Source organism: Macrobrachium rosenbergii, chromosome 58 (genome assembly GCF_040412425.1).
Source record: "Macrobrachium rosenbergii isolate ZJJX-2024 chromosome 58, ASM4041242v1, whole genome shotgun sequence".
Taxonomy (NCBI): Eukaryota; Metazoa; Arthropoda; class Malacostraca; order Decapoda; family Palaemonidae; genus Macrobrachium; species Macrobrachium rosenbergii.
The window spans coordinates 21235299-21252227 of NC_089798.1; the positions used below are offsets into that span (position 1 = coordinate 21235299).

The window sequence follows — 16929 nt, forward strand, 5'->3', positions numbered from 1 at the left end:
GGTGCAAGCATCCAAGCCATTTTCTGATGGTGAGTTCGTGAAAACATGCATGCTGAAGGCTGCAGAAGTTGTGTGTCCTGAAAAGAGACCTGCCTTTGCCAACATTAGTCTATCAAGGAACACTGTTGCAGATAGGGTTGAAGATCTCTCAGGAGACTTGGGCCGGCAAATGAATGACAAAATCAAGTCATTTATTGCATTTTCAGTTGCAATTGATGAGAGCACCGATGTTACAGATGTTGCTCAACTGGCCATATTTATTCGTAGTGTTGATGAGACTTTGACCATCACTGAGGAGTTCCTTGAGTTGGTGCCTATGAAGGACACTACAACAGCAAATGACATCTTCAGCTCTCATTAGAGTGCTGGACAAGGCCGGAGTGGACTGGTCCCGTGCTGTCAGCTTGGCTACAGATGGCGCCCCATCAATGGTTGGGAGAAAGGCAGGTGTTGCAACAAAGTTCAGAGAGAAAGTGCAGGCTACGAATGGAGGACAAGACTTTTGGACATTTCATTGTATTTTGCATCAGGAAGCGTTGTGCTGCAAAACACTAAAATGGATCATGTTATGAGTGTGGTTGTGCAAACTGTAAATTTCATTATAGCACGAGGTTTGAATCACCGTCAGTTTGACTGTTTTCTCAGTGATAATGACATTCCAGCTGGCCTACCATACCACACTGAAGTACGGTGGTTAAGCCCAGGTGCCGTACTCAAGCGCTTCTTTGAATTAAGAGAGGAAATTGGACAGTTCATGGAGAAAAAGGGCAACCCAGTAAAGGAACTTAAATGCCTAGAATGGGTGCAGGATCTTGCCTTTATGGTAGATATTACACAGCATCTCAATAATCTTAACAAAATGTTGCAGGGCCGCAAAAAAGTTGTCACTCAGTATTATGAAAACATACGATCATTCAAGTTGAAACTGTCACTCTGGGAGACACAGCTGTCTAACGGTGACACCTCTCATTTTCCATGTCTCACAGCTATGCATGTGACTGGTCTTAATGCTGATTTGGATCAATACAAAGACAAAATAACAGGATTGTTGCAAGAGTTTGAGCAGAGGTTGCAGATCTTTAGTGAACTTGAAAATGAATTTGCATTTTTCGCTCGCCATTTACAGTCAAGGCTTCTGATATGCCTGCTGATATCCAACTCGAGGTAATTGACTTGCAATGTGATTTCAATATGAAGCAGAAATTTGCGTCAGTGGGCTTGGATACGTTTTATCAATATCTCTTGCCAGGGTACCCTAGATTAACATCCCTGGCTGCAAAGATTTTATCCATGTTTGGGACTACCTATCTGTGTGAACAGGCATTCTCTGTAATGAACCTCAATAAAACAAAGCACCGCTCAAGGTTAACAAATGGACACTTGAATGACATTGTGAAATGTGTTGCTACTCAGGATTTAAAACCTGATATTGATGTACTTGTGAATGCTAAAAGATGCCAAGTGTCAGGAGCTAGTAGCAGCCGATAGATTTTGGTGAGAGAGAGTGGGATGGGATGTTAATTAGCATGGAGGCCTGGGCCTAATTACTAATATTCACAAATGTTTGGAGTATGAAAAATACAGTTCTTTGAAAATAAGATTACTCTGGTTTCATTCTCACCTTCAGTAGGCCTAGCCTACAAAACTGTTTGATCTGATGTAGTCTAATCTTATTGTTCTTGCACTGCTATAACTTTTATGTTTGTTAATTGTATTTTATTTTTCATAAATGTGCACATTTACATTTTTAAGGCAGGATGCTAACTTTCTTCATAGCTCCCTCTTGAGATTAGTGTGGTGAGTTAACTTCAGATGGTCAGAGGTAAAAAGATATCCATTAAAAAAAAAAATTGTTAATGAAATTGAAAATATTTTATTTCCATTGGCTTCTCTGTGAATATATATGCAATAAGCTAATATAGATCCATTGTAGGCTGAGTGATAAAGCATAGTAACCTACTGAAAAAAAAGCTATATATTTGGAGATAACAAAGGTTATTTTGCAATTATTTTACTGGTCCGGCCCACTAGAGATCAGATGGACTGTATGTGGCCCCTGAACCAAAATGAGTTTGACACCCCTGATTTATATAAAAATATTTCAAAACTGATAAAAGCTACAACCATGAGTTATTTTTGTTGTATTCTACATGAAATTGTGCACATTTTCATATATAAAACTGTACGTACCAGCTAATAGAAAACGGTGCAAAAATTACAACAAAGTGACTAAAGAATTTCTGAGATTTTCAACAGAGTTAGCGTGCACGGACATAAGGAAAAAGTTTTTTAAAAAATTCACCATATATCGAAATATTGTGCTGGAGACTTCTCGTTTGTTGCAAAATGAAGGTAAATGATTGAATATTACTAGAATGCAAGAGTTTTAGCTTACAATTGCATTTTTCTACCATTTCGGTCGAGTCAAAGCTGTACAGCACAGCGCTCATAAGATGGATCACCTTGGGTGCTGGGTCCCTCTCCAGCATCCAAGTCTAAAACGCGTCTCACATGCTCACTACTGACAGGCAATACGCTCCTTTCAGAGTCCTGACGACGTTGGGACATCTCTACTTATGTCCTATTGCGTTACAAACATGCTAACACTTGCACAAGTTCGGCAAAACACGGACGCGTCAAGAAATCGCTCTCTGACGATGCGTCGCTGATGCTTTCTAGTGGGAGAAGAAAGAAATTCGCGCATGCGCAGCTGGGTCACGCTTGTAAACAAAACAACAGCGTGATCCGTGAACTCCCAGCATCCCTCAAGGCACGTGATTTAAAAATTTTCGCAAACTAAGCCTATAAGTATTTTTCCGCGAATATTTAAAACTTTTTGTAGTCAACATATTTTACGTCCACTCGGCACCCGACAGACAATTTTTGTCGACGTGAAATACACCCAGTCGGCATTAAAGGGTTAAGAAAGGCCGACATGGCCACAAGTACATATCTATAGAATTATGTAACAATCAATGGGTCATATCCCTAAAATAACAGTGATATTTTAAAATAATTCACAAATAGTACAGTAACACTGCCTTAAAGGATATCCTCATTTTACCTTTTTACTTTGCATTCCTGTTTTATATTTATCTACAGAAATAAAAAATAATTCTACTAATACATTCATTTCTTTCAGCAACTAAAATATTAGTTTCCAAATTTTTTCCCAAGTAGGCTCAATCAGCTGATTTTGAGAACGTAAATATTACAAGTGGTGGCTGGACGGCTGTTTTTTATACATGTTAAGATGATGATATAAGATAATACAGTATAACTGGATTCTGTAAGTAAAAACACAGGTAGGCTACCTGCCTACTGAACTGTGTCATTTACAAGAGAGAGAAATGAAGGGGTTGCATTTTTTTTCAGAGTGCATTTGTGCAGTATATTTTGTTACAAATATGGGGAAAAAAGGTAGATAACTGCCATTTGCATAAAGTTTTCAGTTTAAAGTGTGATGGTTGTTGTTTATAAGCATAGTGAGTGTTTACCGTTATGTGGCATTGACAAGGATAGGTGGGGAAGGGTACTGAGTTGCCCATGAACACCCCCTAGATTTTTTACTTGTTATTATCTGGATTTTGCCATTATCCGACAGGCCCATGGTTTATATTATATATATATATATATATATATATATATATATATATATATATATATATATATATATATATATATATATATATTTGTACAAATGATATTTTTCAAATACATTTCTACTACCTTCCTTAAAATTTAATCATTTTACATATTCATTTTGAAATTATGGGAACAAGTTTATGCATGATTTGACTTATATTCATGTTACAACCATAACTTTCTTTTATAAAATTAGACTCAATGATATTCCTTTTCAGTGCATTATTAGAATAAGCTATCTTTTTTCCCCCTGCCCAGTTGATTGTATGATTGTTCTTGCCACCATGCACAAAAAGTCCACTGTTCACTTGTGTGTATCTTAAACACCTTTATGCTGTTCTATTATCTTTTCCAGTGTTTTTCCAGTTTGACCATTAAAAAAGTTATCACGAGTTCTTTATATGTACATTTCATTGTTTTATCGTTCTTAAATGCTACAATAACTCCAATACTCTTAATAAGATGGGTCTTCTTACCAAAGTGACCATGAACAAGATTGAGTGCTTCATGAGTTAAACCTCTTTAATGTTTTAGGTTGTCTATCCTTGTCGGAGCTAGTCATTACTCTGCTGCCAACGTGGCTAGTATCATCCCTATATACCTGATCTTCTGTCTTGGGACTAAGTCTGACTTCTGGCAATCAGCAGTTATCTCCAACTCCTGTCACCAGCTGTCACCTTTCCTTGTTTAATACCCTCCATTCCAACGAGGAGGGAATCAGTTAAACATCCCAATACCTCTGCAGTGTTATCTCCTGGGGAATGTGTCCAGGCTAAGACCAATGCCCACCCACCCTTTTGAGGGCCTAAGGTCATTATTAGGCCAAAGCAAAAGGATATAAACTGAAGCCTGTCTGATGGTACATGAACTGAGGAAACTCCCTCGTATTGTGGTAGATAGTATGTGTCAGTAAACATTCTGCAGGGTGATCTAAAACATGTAGTCTCCCTCCCTGCTAGAATCCAAAGTTGAATGTGCAATTTCCAACAGGAATGGTGCCTGCTGCACATGAACCTTCCAGGTTGAGTGGTCTATGAGCGGGACAAGTTGCTGTCAGTCAAGGAGAGATATCAGGCTTGGCGCCACTACTCTTAATCCCCTACTGGCACAGAGTCCCCAAGAGGTGGAAAAAACAGCATGAACATCCTGAGCGCAGAAACAATGAAGGCTCATCCAAAGGATTCCAAAGGAGGGCTGGGAAGGGCAACATCTTCCCAGCTGCCAACATGAACCTGATCTGCAGATTGGAAGCAATACTAAACGAACAGGCCGCAAACCTCAATAGCAATTGTGAGCTTGGCTTGAAGTACTCACATGGCGCTCACCCCAATTATGGTCCTTCGTCTGGCTCGGTCGGAAGTCTGGGTCTAGGGTGAACCTGTCCACTGGTCTTGAACCTGTCTTGGTGACAAATCTGGTCCAGTAGTGAGTGGCTTGGATAGTGAGTCTGGCTTAGGGAGCGAGTTTGACTAGAACCTTGCTCGCGTTGCCTACACCATTAGTGAATTGTGCACTAACCCTCTCCCTACAGCTCTGGGGAGTTGCGGTGAGAAGTGTCTTGTGCGACTGTCCGACACTGGAAAAACAGTAAGTTAAAACAAACTTCGTTGTCACTGGAAAACCAAATTAATAGACCAGGCCCCTGGAAAACAAATGAGAAGCAAGACCCCTCTTCTGTAAGACTTCCAAGTCATGGTTCTTGGGGATAAAACAGCATAAATTTTTAGATAATCTTACTATATCTATAAATACCTTTGTTAATAAAAAACTGGGGAAAATAAAGGAGAAAAAAAAACAATATATATTATAAACTTCAAACAATTGCAATCTGCCCTAAAGGAGGACACTCGAAGAAGCCTTGAGTGCAATATTGTAAAGTCACTGATGTTAACAGTAGAAACAATTTAATTCAACAGCCATACATAGAAGGCATTTGGACCACAAATGAATTTCAAGTCGAGGAAACCATTATACAGAAGCAATAACATAAGTACTAAAGGGTGATAAAGGAGATACTTACTAACTTGATACTGCACCAACAGTGGATGAAAACAAATCTTCTAATGCTTTAGACAGGATAAATGCCATCCATGTAAGTGGGGAAACTGAACTCCCCAGATTTGTAAGGTAGCTAATGATCCAGACTTTCTCCCTAACTTGAAGCAATTTCAAATGCTTAACCTTCATGTTCCACACCAAATGATTAACTGACCCCTAATGAACAGCATTTGGGCAGCATAACCAAAACACACAAGAATGGTTAAGTAGTCACAAGATCCAGCAGAAACTTGAAGTAAAAAATCTATCCCTGTAAAACTTTGATCAAGTTTTATTCCCTTTGATAAAGGAGAACAATTTCCTTAAAGCTAAATGATTTTCAGTAGATTTAAAACAATGCACCAAGATCTAGTAAATAAGTAAAGTTTAAATTTGTCTTTGAAGAACATGGTTGGTCTTCCTAATCGCTTCATACAGGGATTGGATCAAATGGGATACTCAAGTAGCCATGGGTGAAACAACTGTATCCAGTTTGAAGCCAAGTTACAACTACTTCAGCAAGGTATTCTTTTCTATTTGTATAAACCAATGATGTATTAGGTCAATTTCAATGCCATTATTATTACAGATGATGGGTTTTGGATATGCTGTATAGTGACTGATAGACATGGATATTTTTCATCTGGTCACAGTCGCTGCACTTTTGACTGCTTTATCCATTTCCTTTAATGCCCACATACGCAAAATACAGCATTATTTGGTAAAGAGATCTGATTCTTATATTATTAAATATAGTAGTAAATTCTACACCTGATGACTATTTGGAACCAATATAAATTGCTTTGTGTGTCCCTAAATTTTATAAGCTATATTATGCACTGCTAATGTTCAGGATAGCTTTGGCTAAGATTTTATTTTCTTTGCAATCCAAGAGGGAAGTAGTTCCTAGAATGATGAGAAAACTACATTTGCATATGAATCAAAGAGTGAATTATTTATGAAAATGTTTCCACTCACCTGTTGGTTTTGGCGTTCTGCAATATACTCCGACTGGTGTATTCTTGAAGGTTCATGGTACTCCTGTGTATTGCTACTACGCTGATCAATACTGAAGGATCTTGAAGAACTGCCAGTCCCATATCCAGAGCTGTTACTGGAACGTGGAGGTGACAAGCTTCGATCATACCTGAACATAAGCAATGGGAGGTGACCCTAATAAAATGACAAGATCCCCATGATATTATTATATAATAAAAACTTTCTGCCTTGAATGAAATAGCTATCTCCAGATATCCTAGAACTTCTCTTGCTGAACTGCTTTCTTATACAACTACAAAAAGAAAAAAATACCAATTAAAAAAAAATTCTTAAAATATATTATCAACTGTCATTCCTGTACCCAATTCTAAATGTCTTAAAATCAACAGAATGTTTAGCAATAAAATAAAAAACTTTAACATTAAATGAGTATGCAGCAAACAGTGGGGTGCTAATGGGAGAATCTTGTTTGCTGTTCTCAAGGATTTTAATGGGGGAAAAAATGTAGATGGATGAGGTTTACACTGGAGTAACAACAGAAACTTGACAAGACAACGAATATGCTTATAGGCTATTTTCATCAGCAATACATCACAAGGTTTAAAAAATATTGCTTAGTCAACTACACCAAACATATAACTACACAGACTGAACTCAGGATAAAAAAAAAGGGTAGAACAAATGAGGACCCATATACACAAAAATGATAAAATAACACTAAACTGAGAAAGGATTAATGAGGCTGATATACTTCAAATATTTAGGAACAATGATATCCAATACAGATTTTCTTGAGTTGGAATTTAATGAGAGTAAAGACGGCAAATCAAGCAATGGGAAACCTAATTTACAGTGTACCATTTACTCACTATATTAGATAACCTATAAAGTTTGCTGTTCTACCTGAATATTTAAAAGGAAAAGTCTGAAATATACCAGAATATGAAAAATGGGCTGGGTTATGCTTTGCCTAAGTGATTATGACAAATATTGAATACTTAAGTTCTAAATTTAGCTATCAGCAGAACACTAAGGCCAACTATAAAACAAAATTTGTTATTAAGTGAAAACATATACTATATGCAAGAAAATTTTCAAAAATATTATTATAATTTTTCTGTGGGCCAACAGGTCAGAAAAGAATCAATAAGATCATGGTCTATAATTATTTCTAATGATCACGGCTAAAAATGCAACGTTGAAATGCACATACCGGGTTGCAGAATTATTTCGGGATGTTAAATGTTTATGAGAGAGCTCCTCAGGAGTACTTAGGTTCTCATAATCACCTTCACCGCCTCCAAGGAGAAAACCACATGTAGGTACATTACAACCTCTGTTAAATAAAAACAGAAAAATTAATTAGTAGCATTAATCATTTACTGCTTTTTCTGCTGAATATATCACCAACCTTTTCTGTTTCATATATTAATGGTTATATAGTTTAGTTATCTTTAAAAGAAAAATACCTTTCAAGTTTCATCTCTCAATTAAAGAACTGTCATCTGTATGAAATATTTTTTTAGAACTTTTTCATATTAACCAGCCTTTTGTGACAGGAAGTTGTAGTACTATGTTGTGCATGTAAGCAAAGGACCCTGTGGTCTGCTGTGAGAAATCGGTGGGGATGGGAAACAAGAAAGAGTACAGTGAGTACAATAAGGGGTATTCACTAAAAAATTGCTTCAAACAATTAGCTTTATCATTAAAACTCCATTACTTATAATTCGCCTGACATTCAAGTAGGATGTAGAGGACTGAATAGCGATAGTAAGAATGATTTTTGGGCTTGACTCTCAAGCATCACAACTTATGTCTCTCAAAGATATAGTGGTGGTTACATTCATGATACACAAACCCTGATTATGTAAAAATAACTTGAAAAGATATGTTTTTACATACATTTGAGTTACTGTGGAATGAAAACCTTACACAGACACAAGGTACTTCCAAAAACTACTAATGTACTGGATTACAGCAACAATCAAAGTGTGGCACAGAGACAAGCACACTGGAAAGTCTACATAATAGAAATGCATTAACGAATAAATAAAAGACTTGGTAACATCAACTGAAAGGTGAAACCATCTGTCCTGTTGTTACTACGGGGCCCAACAAATATGAATGTAACCTGTGTTACACACCTGAGACAAATGATTGCAAATGTTGTTTGGCAACACAGCATGTCTGCCATATAACTGAGTAATTCATGACAAAGCGCTGAAACCTTTGTTGCTTTGCCATCAGTCATTCATCTATATGGTTTTTATGTCTTCTGGTTAGGATGCACCTCCTCTGAACACCTTGATTCTCCAGAAATACAGGTGATTGCTCTGAGAGGGCTAAACTGGTCCGTTTTTTGCCCTTGGAGTGGTACTAAAACAGAGTGGCCTGATCCCAGCTACTTGGAATTTATGTCTTCACAACGCAGTCTGCTGCAATGGACAGACCTACTGGCTTCCAGCTGCTGGAATGAGTACCTTAGTCAAGAATGAGCTCAACTGCTATGAAAAAGTTTCTGTATTTGGTTTGTCCAATAACCATCAAGCATAGGCTTGTATGGAGGCTAGTAAGATACCTCAGAAATAAAGAAGGAACCCATCTCAAGACTTTGGGGCCCCTTGAGAAACCTCATTCTTGAAGAGCTGATCTAATAGACACAATTCACTGAAAAACTTAGGTCAAGCTGCCAGTTTAAAACCTGTAAAAGTATAACTTACACAGTTCATGGCAGCTACCAATAACATCATCGCAGAAAATAAAGAAAGATAACTACTGTGGAATAGTGAAGCTACTTGAATTTATACTCATTTCACAGTATCAAACAAAATGGTTCGACTCTGCCTGGTAGAGGTTAAGAGTAGATCTCCAGCATGGCTCTAAGATAAACATGAGGCTCTGCTAAACACCTTTAGGTGAGATGGCCCATCATTTAAAGATACCGGTGAAATTTGAAAAAGTTGGTTATATTTGTTATGAGAATTATTAGAAGATTGGCAAACCACTCTAGCCATGTGCAAAGAGCCCCGGGGTCATCGACAGACTAGAGCCAAAGTTCTTTATTACAAACATGATCATGCTGAATGGGATGAAGGCATAATTTCCAGATACTGTAATCCCAAGCTTGTATTATCTACCTTCTACACTGCTACGCTTATAAAAGTAGAGCAAACTGATGAGTGCTGTGATGAGTTGGTACAGAAAACATTCATTGCAAGGAGCTGGGGTGTGGGAGTAGGAAGTAATTACTGCCAATTTCCTCTGTTTTTGCTGCCTCTCCAGACTAAAGATATAAGTATTCGGTAAAGTATAAGGCACTGTCAAAGATGGCCTTATCTTGCTCAGCAGTCAGGCTTCCTTAACCTCACCACTGTCTCTAGTGCCGACAACAAGAACTTTTCCCAGGTCCAAGTTGAATCTGGCATTTTTGGCCTGAGAACTAGGCCTCTTAATTTCTAATTTAGGAACTGCAGAGAGATGTCTGCCAAGGGTTACTACACCACTCTATAGTCACAAAAGGAGGAGCAAAATTTCTATGCATTTTATGTGAATTTTTACATCTCAGGTAAGGAGGAACTGTCCCAAGATACATGGAAAAAGTATGACTAAAAAGAAAAGCATTTTCGGTTTGGTAGTCTACCCAAGCATAAAACGCTTTAAGAAAGCCTGTTATGATGTCTAGGGGTTCTATGATTCTCTTGGACAACAGGGGAAAACTGCCTCCATGCATAGGCCCAATGGCTCTGATTACAACACTGATTTCCCATGATTGGAGTAACTTTGATCACAAAAGCTAGAGCAGCTACAGTCATAAGAGTAGTAGTGGTCAGGCAGAGCTCTTGTTGTAGCTCGTCATATGACTGGTCATAGCTCTGGCTGTTGGAGTGATCTCTATCACAGATCTGGTGACCAAAAAAACTTCTGGTCAAGACAGCTGGAGTGACTTCAATCACTGGAGTGATACTGGCACTTGTAAGAAAGTTTTTAGTTAAGGCTCCCATCAAATAAGCAGTACAAGGGAGCTGGAGTGTCACTGGATTGCTTGTCTAAATAATTAACAGATACTAGTGAGGCTTGAGTGGCTGACCCTGAAATTTCAACTATAACAAAGTAAGCAACATCAAGTGAGTTCTGGTGAGGAAACTAAGCCTTGTTGCTGCACAATTTATATGGGTTTCATTACAAGTGACTTGAAGATACAGATAAGTCAAGGTACAAAGTGAATTGAAAAGATATGCAGACTTTGGGCACTTGTAAACGAAGGGGTTGCAGAGAGCCATAATGCAAAGGACAAGTGACAGTGACAGCATAATGAGAACACTCCAGCAGAGAGCATAGCAATTCCTGGTATCTGCGAGAGGTTAAAGAGATCACTTACAGATGAAAACACCAAGGTGGATGAAAGGGCACTAACATCCACAGCCCTAGTCCTGAACATAATCTAAGCTATAACCTCCCTGGACGAGACAAAATATTTTATTCCAAAGACATGCTGGACAAAAATATGTCATTCACTGAAGAGGGGGTCAGAGAACTTTCACATATCACAGAGAATAAATCTACTGGGCTGTGGATGGCAAAGCAAGAAAAGTAAAAGGGGAACCATTCTACATGTCAAGAGTGATTCTGGCTATTATCCGTGAGGCAACGAGGAAGCTAACCAAGGATTAGTGACTAGAATGGGAAACCTCATGATGGGCATGGACCTCACCAAATGGTTAGAGCATCCCAAGGTTAATCCAAAACATGGCACAAAAGTCCAAAAAAGTGACTCATCCTACAGATTCCTACACCAATTGATGAGATGGTGCAGAACCTAGATCAACCCCCACTTGGAAATCCCCTAAAACTCAGAGAAGCAAGATGAACGAAAAACACACTGAAAAATTGTAGAGAGAAATATAACATGTCCACATTCATAAATACTAACTAGCTTACCACTGAAATACTAGCTAGATGGCAGTTGCTGAAACAAAAATGATTAAAACTTTCCGGTATAAAGAAATGCAATTATTACGAACCTAAAAATACACTTGAGCAGTGCTAGTTTTTCCTATTCAAGCAAAAAAGAAAGCCAGTACATAATAAATTTTCAACAAACTATGTCCCATCACACAAAGATAACCATCCAATCAGGTTGTCCACCTTCTGTCATCAAGAAACTGAAAAATAATTCACTAACACCACAAAAATTATCAATATAGAGGACTGATTAATTGCTAACTTACAATACATTTCAAGTATTGCATCATCTGCTGTTTGTTCTCTTCAGGTAAACAAGAAAGCCAGTACTTTACTTCATATATTCTTAGCAAACTAACCCTTCCCCAATCACAGAAGAATAACTATCCAATTGAGACTGACAACCTTCTGGCCTCAGAAAACTGAAAAAATCTCACTAATCAGCACACTGTGTGACCTGCTACACATAACCGTATAGAAAATGATTGAACTGGATAATTTCATAAGCATTCCATAAAAAAAGACTGTCAGAGGCAGTCCCAGTTATCGGCGGGGGGTTCTGTTCCCGACAGCATGACGATAACCAAAAGTCACAATAACTGAAAATTGGTGATAATAGTGCTGATCCCTCGTTATTGATGCTGATATCCGGTTATTGGCTCCGCTGATAATGGGGGGTCGGCGTGTATTGTTGCCGAAAATCCAGTTATTGTCATCGCTAGACAAGCGCCGTAAACCCGGATCACCAGTAACCGAGGCCACCAATAACCTGGGACTGCCTGTAATGGGAAGCATCAGGAAATTTCATGATAGGTAAATCTCTCCCAGATGCATGAATGTAACATATAGCTGCTTGAAACTTGGAGATCTATCCATGCCGACACAGTACTACTAGCTGACATCTGTCTTCTTATTCTGGAACAAAACTGAGTTGGTAAGGTATTTTCAAATTCCAGAATTTGATAGTTACTGGCTAGAAAAATCAATATCTGGTATAACCTCCCAATTACACATTGTAAAAAAAAATTCTCCCTTACCTGCGAGGAGCTCCATCTGGATGAGGAGGGACAATAGTGATTGTGACTGTCATGGAAGTTTTAAGAAGGTCCACCATCTGTTCTTGTGAAAGGGTTGCCAGTGTTACTGTACATATCTGTTGAAATAATATTAAGAACAATGATCATGAAGCTCTAAGGTTCATTAAATGAGTTGAAATATTTACCATACATACTTATATAAATGTCAACCAACCACTTTTCGACAAGAAATCACTTTTCTTTTATGACAAGTTCTGTGTATAGGTTGACCCGATAATGGAAAAACAATTACGTCAGTTGTAATACAGTACCATACAGTATATTATGGGCAAAAATTGCCACCAGTGCAATTTACGATTATTTCTTTGAGACTTCACATCTGCAAAAGCATATTTTTGTAAATAAATGCAGCTGAACAGTATGTTAAGGAAAATCATGGAGTGCTTTTCAGTTAAAAAATAATGAAAATCCTACTGTAAATCTTCGTTAATTAGGATCCCTGAAGATTTTTTGCCTAATCAAACAAATTTTGAATTATCACATGGTTCTGCTAGACATTTGAAAATGTGGAAACTGAAAGCAAAATTTCAGCTAGACATTTTCAAAATGTGGAAACTGAAAGCAAAATTTCAGCTAGACATTTTCAAAATGTGGAAACTGAAAGCAAAATTTCAGCTAAGTTCTTGACCTGTCGATAAATAAATATACAGTAGCCCTTCAATAATCCAACTTCCCCCTATCTGGAACTTGACATTATCTGGAGGGGCCCCAGCACCACAATATATATGCATAAAAAATATTTCTATTCATAAAAATGAAAAAAAGCACACTAAGATGGTTGGCAATGCTGCATGGGTGGAAAGTATTGTTGGAAATGATGCCTAAAGGCATATGCAGGCTGAGAAAGGGTTATTGTGGCGTTGCTAGGCCAGAGATTTTTTTGGGGAGGGGAGGGAGAGAAGGCTGGGCATTTGACTTCTTGAGATTTTTCAAAACTGTTATTGACTTAAAAACATCAAAATTACTTAAAATGTCACTTTCCTTACTGCTTATGAGTGGCTGAGTATTAGGAGGCCCGGGAAAGCTGAGTGGGGAGGGCTGGGCTGGACTTTTCCAGCTTCAGCTACTGTATTACATGTCATTCTTTCACTTTATTTAAAAAATATTTTATCTTTTTTCAAGTAAACTGATTTTAATATTAAATAAGCTTTTCTGAAATTAAAATACCAGTGAATTGAAAAACTTTAACATATTGCAAAACAGTATCAATAAAAAATGCCCAGCTATGTTGTATCAGAACTTTCTTCCCCATTAGTGTCTCAGTCTGTGTGAATGTGTACAGTAAACCCCCGTATTCGCAGTTTCACGATTCGCGGACTCACGTATTCACGAATTTCTCTTTGGAACGTATCTACCCGTTATTTGCAGAAAATTCGCCCATTCGCGGTATTTTTCACTGAGAAATATTCACTAAATACTGTATTTTCATCTCATTTTCATGACTAAATGCACTTTTTGTGATAAAACTATTAAAATACTCAGGTAATGCTCGAGTTACGCTAATTCACCTTATGATAATTCGATTTTGCAATGGGGTAAGCAATTAATACTGATATGACAATATTATTTATAAAATATTTTGAAATTTCACACGGGCGCAGGCAGCAGCGTAATCAGGCAGTGAGAGAGACCAAATTACAGTAGACAACTTTTCCTTCACCTCTTTACCCCATCTTCTAGTTAAAAAAGTAAAAGAGAATGATAAAAGCATTGTTAGTAACGTTACACTCTTGAGTAAATGTGTACAGCCATAAACAACCGACCAAGAAACTGTTGTTTTGCTTGTAACCGAATAGGATAACAACAGTCGTTTACCTGTATTTCAACACAAATGATATTAAGTAGAATAGGACTGATATATTGTTACACTATACCCTTATTCGGTATGGATAAAAGATCGGCAAGGAAATATACTACTAAATTTAAGCTGCAACTTGTAGCTGAAGCTGAGAAAACAATGTTCAAGCTGCTAATGACTATACTGTAAATTATCGTGCATTGGCAACATGGATGAAACTCGATCGTAATTAAAATTAGAGAGAAAGTATTTTAATCAAAACTACTCGGCATGAAAGAACACATTACTGTTATTTTTACGCCAATAAACAATAAATATGTAAAGCTTGTATTATGATGAAATCAAGTGAAAACAGCAAACGGAATCTTGAATTTTTTTTTACACAAAACAAACACCCCAAACGGCCCTCGTCAATCGTCACCTATTAACGAAAACAATAGATAAATTAATTTCACAACGAGACGTATTTTAGTTATATTTTCACTTAAAAACACTTCATATAACGAAAAAAACCTTGCTCCTTATAAAGAAAGTATCTAGACTCTAGAGGTTCATTTATGCTAACTAGAAGCAAGAAAAGCACTCTGAACAGAGTTCAATATGGCGAAATAAACACCGCATAAACATTTCCAAACCAAAACTGATCACTATGATTGTAATTTTTAATACAAAGGCAATATAAGAATATACATAATATTGTTGGATACAGTGAATTAAGGCAAAACATTTTAAAAGATTGATGGAAAAGATGCATATTCGTTATGGTGACGTTTGTATAATACGATATGCGAATATAGAGTACAGTATAATGAAGGCTACACTACCGTGTATGTATACAATACAGTATACCATAGTGTAGGCTAAGCTAATTCTTGTTTGTTATTCAATTTCTCTTTGTATTGAATTAAGTCATTTTGCATGAACCTCCAGAATTAGCTGATATTAATAATTACTATACCATATATGTAAGGAGTATACTTTATAGTGTAGGCTAGGCTACCATATGTGTACACAGTACATGGTACCGAATACCCTAGTGTAGGCTAGGCTATGTTCGAGATACGGTTTGGTATTTCTTATGTTTTTTCCAACAAACAATGGTTTTTTTTGGAACCTAACCCCACTGTAAGTAGGATAATACCTGTACAAGCATTTTTAGTTTGTTTTGTGTGTGTTTGAACTATCAAAATAGGCAGTTCTAAGCGATTTTAGAAGGGTTTTAAGTATTCGCTGGTTTTAGCTATTCGAGAGGGGTGTGGTACGCATCCCCTGCGAATACGGGGCGTTTACTGTATACTTAAACCAAATGTGTGTGTGTGTGTGTAAACATGCACGCATCACATTGAGGAAAACTACAGATATGGTATGGCATATGAAAATTTATAAATACTTCCTCATCCAAATTGCACAAATTAATCAATTCAAGCAATCATACATTGAAACCTTGGGTAAACAGATAATGATATATGTTTACTGCTAAACACAATTATACATCACATTTTATTAAAGGATATTAACTTGTAATAAATTGAACATGCAGAGAGAGAGAGAGAGAGAGAGAGAGAGAGAGAGAGAGAGAGAGAGAGAGAGAGAGAGAGAGAGAGAGAGAGAGAGAGAGAGAGAGAGGTATTAACAGATTGACATTAATAAAACTGCTTACCAAAGTGCAAACTTACTTTACGATACTGCCAGTCTGTATAAATCAGATCATGTTTGGGGGCAATAGGTATTGCATATCCACACAATTCTAAGACAAGATAAAACAATGCATATAGCATTTGGATCTTGTTTGCTGTTCATTCAGTTGCACCAATTTGAAAACTGTGTAGTATCTACACACTTCTCTCCAGGTTTAAAAGCTCTGGTAATCAATGGAGTCAAGAAGTGTGAATGTAAACTTTTCTAAGGTAATGACAATTGCAGTCTCTCTCTCTCTCTCTCTCATTATTAAAAGTACTCATGGGTTGATTATCATACCTTAGAGAACTTGGCATGTCACTTTGTTTCTAAAAGTTGCTAATATTTAAAGTATGAACTTGATATGCAGTACATAATAAAGTTAATATCCTTTAAAGGAATGTAATAAATATCACTGTTCATCATTAAATATGTATTGCATATTTACCAAAAGTTTTAAACAATAATTATAATAATCTATATTCTTGTCCCTTACAATGTGTTTTGGATGGTATAAAGATTCCATAAATTTTTGTAAGCCATACAAAATAAATAACAACATTGCTATACTGCATCTTTAAAAAGCCTTACAGACACCATTTGAAAGGAATGTTTATTAGATTTTTAACGTCAAGGTTCCAAAGTGCTAGTTCAATAGAAAATCATGCGTATGCATACATATGTGTGTTTGTATGCATGCACATATACATCATG

General features: G+C 37.0%; 1 protein-coding gene across 5 annotated transcripts in view; it reads right to left on the bottom strand.

Annotated features, from left to right (window-relative positions):
- LOC136837308 (signal-induced proliferation-associated 1-like protein 1) overlaps positions 1-16929 on the bottom strand; it is a 338251-nt gene that overhangs the window by 83581 nt on the left and 237741 nt on the right. For 3 of the 5 annotated variants that reach the window (XM_067102054.1, XM_067102052.1, XM_067102051.1), the window contains 3 exons: positions 12681-12796; positions 7895-8017; positions 6661-6796 (listed from right to left, as the gene is read on the bottom strand). In XM_067102054.1, the coding sequence (XP_066958155.1) occupies positions 6661-6796; positions 7895-8017; positions 12681-12796 (375 nt within the window). Of the gene's footprint in view, positions 1-6660; positions 6830-7894; positions 8018-12680; positions 12797-16929 lie in introns of all 5 variants that reach the window. The other 2 variants (XM_067102053.1, XM_067102050.1) reach the window with 1 other exon arrangement.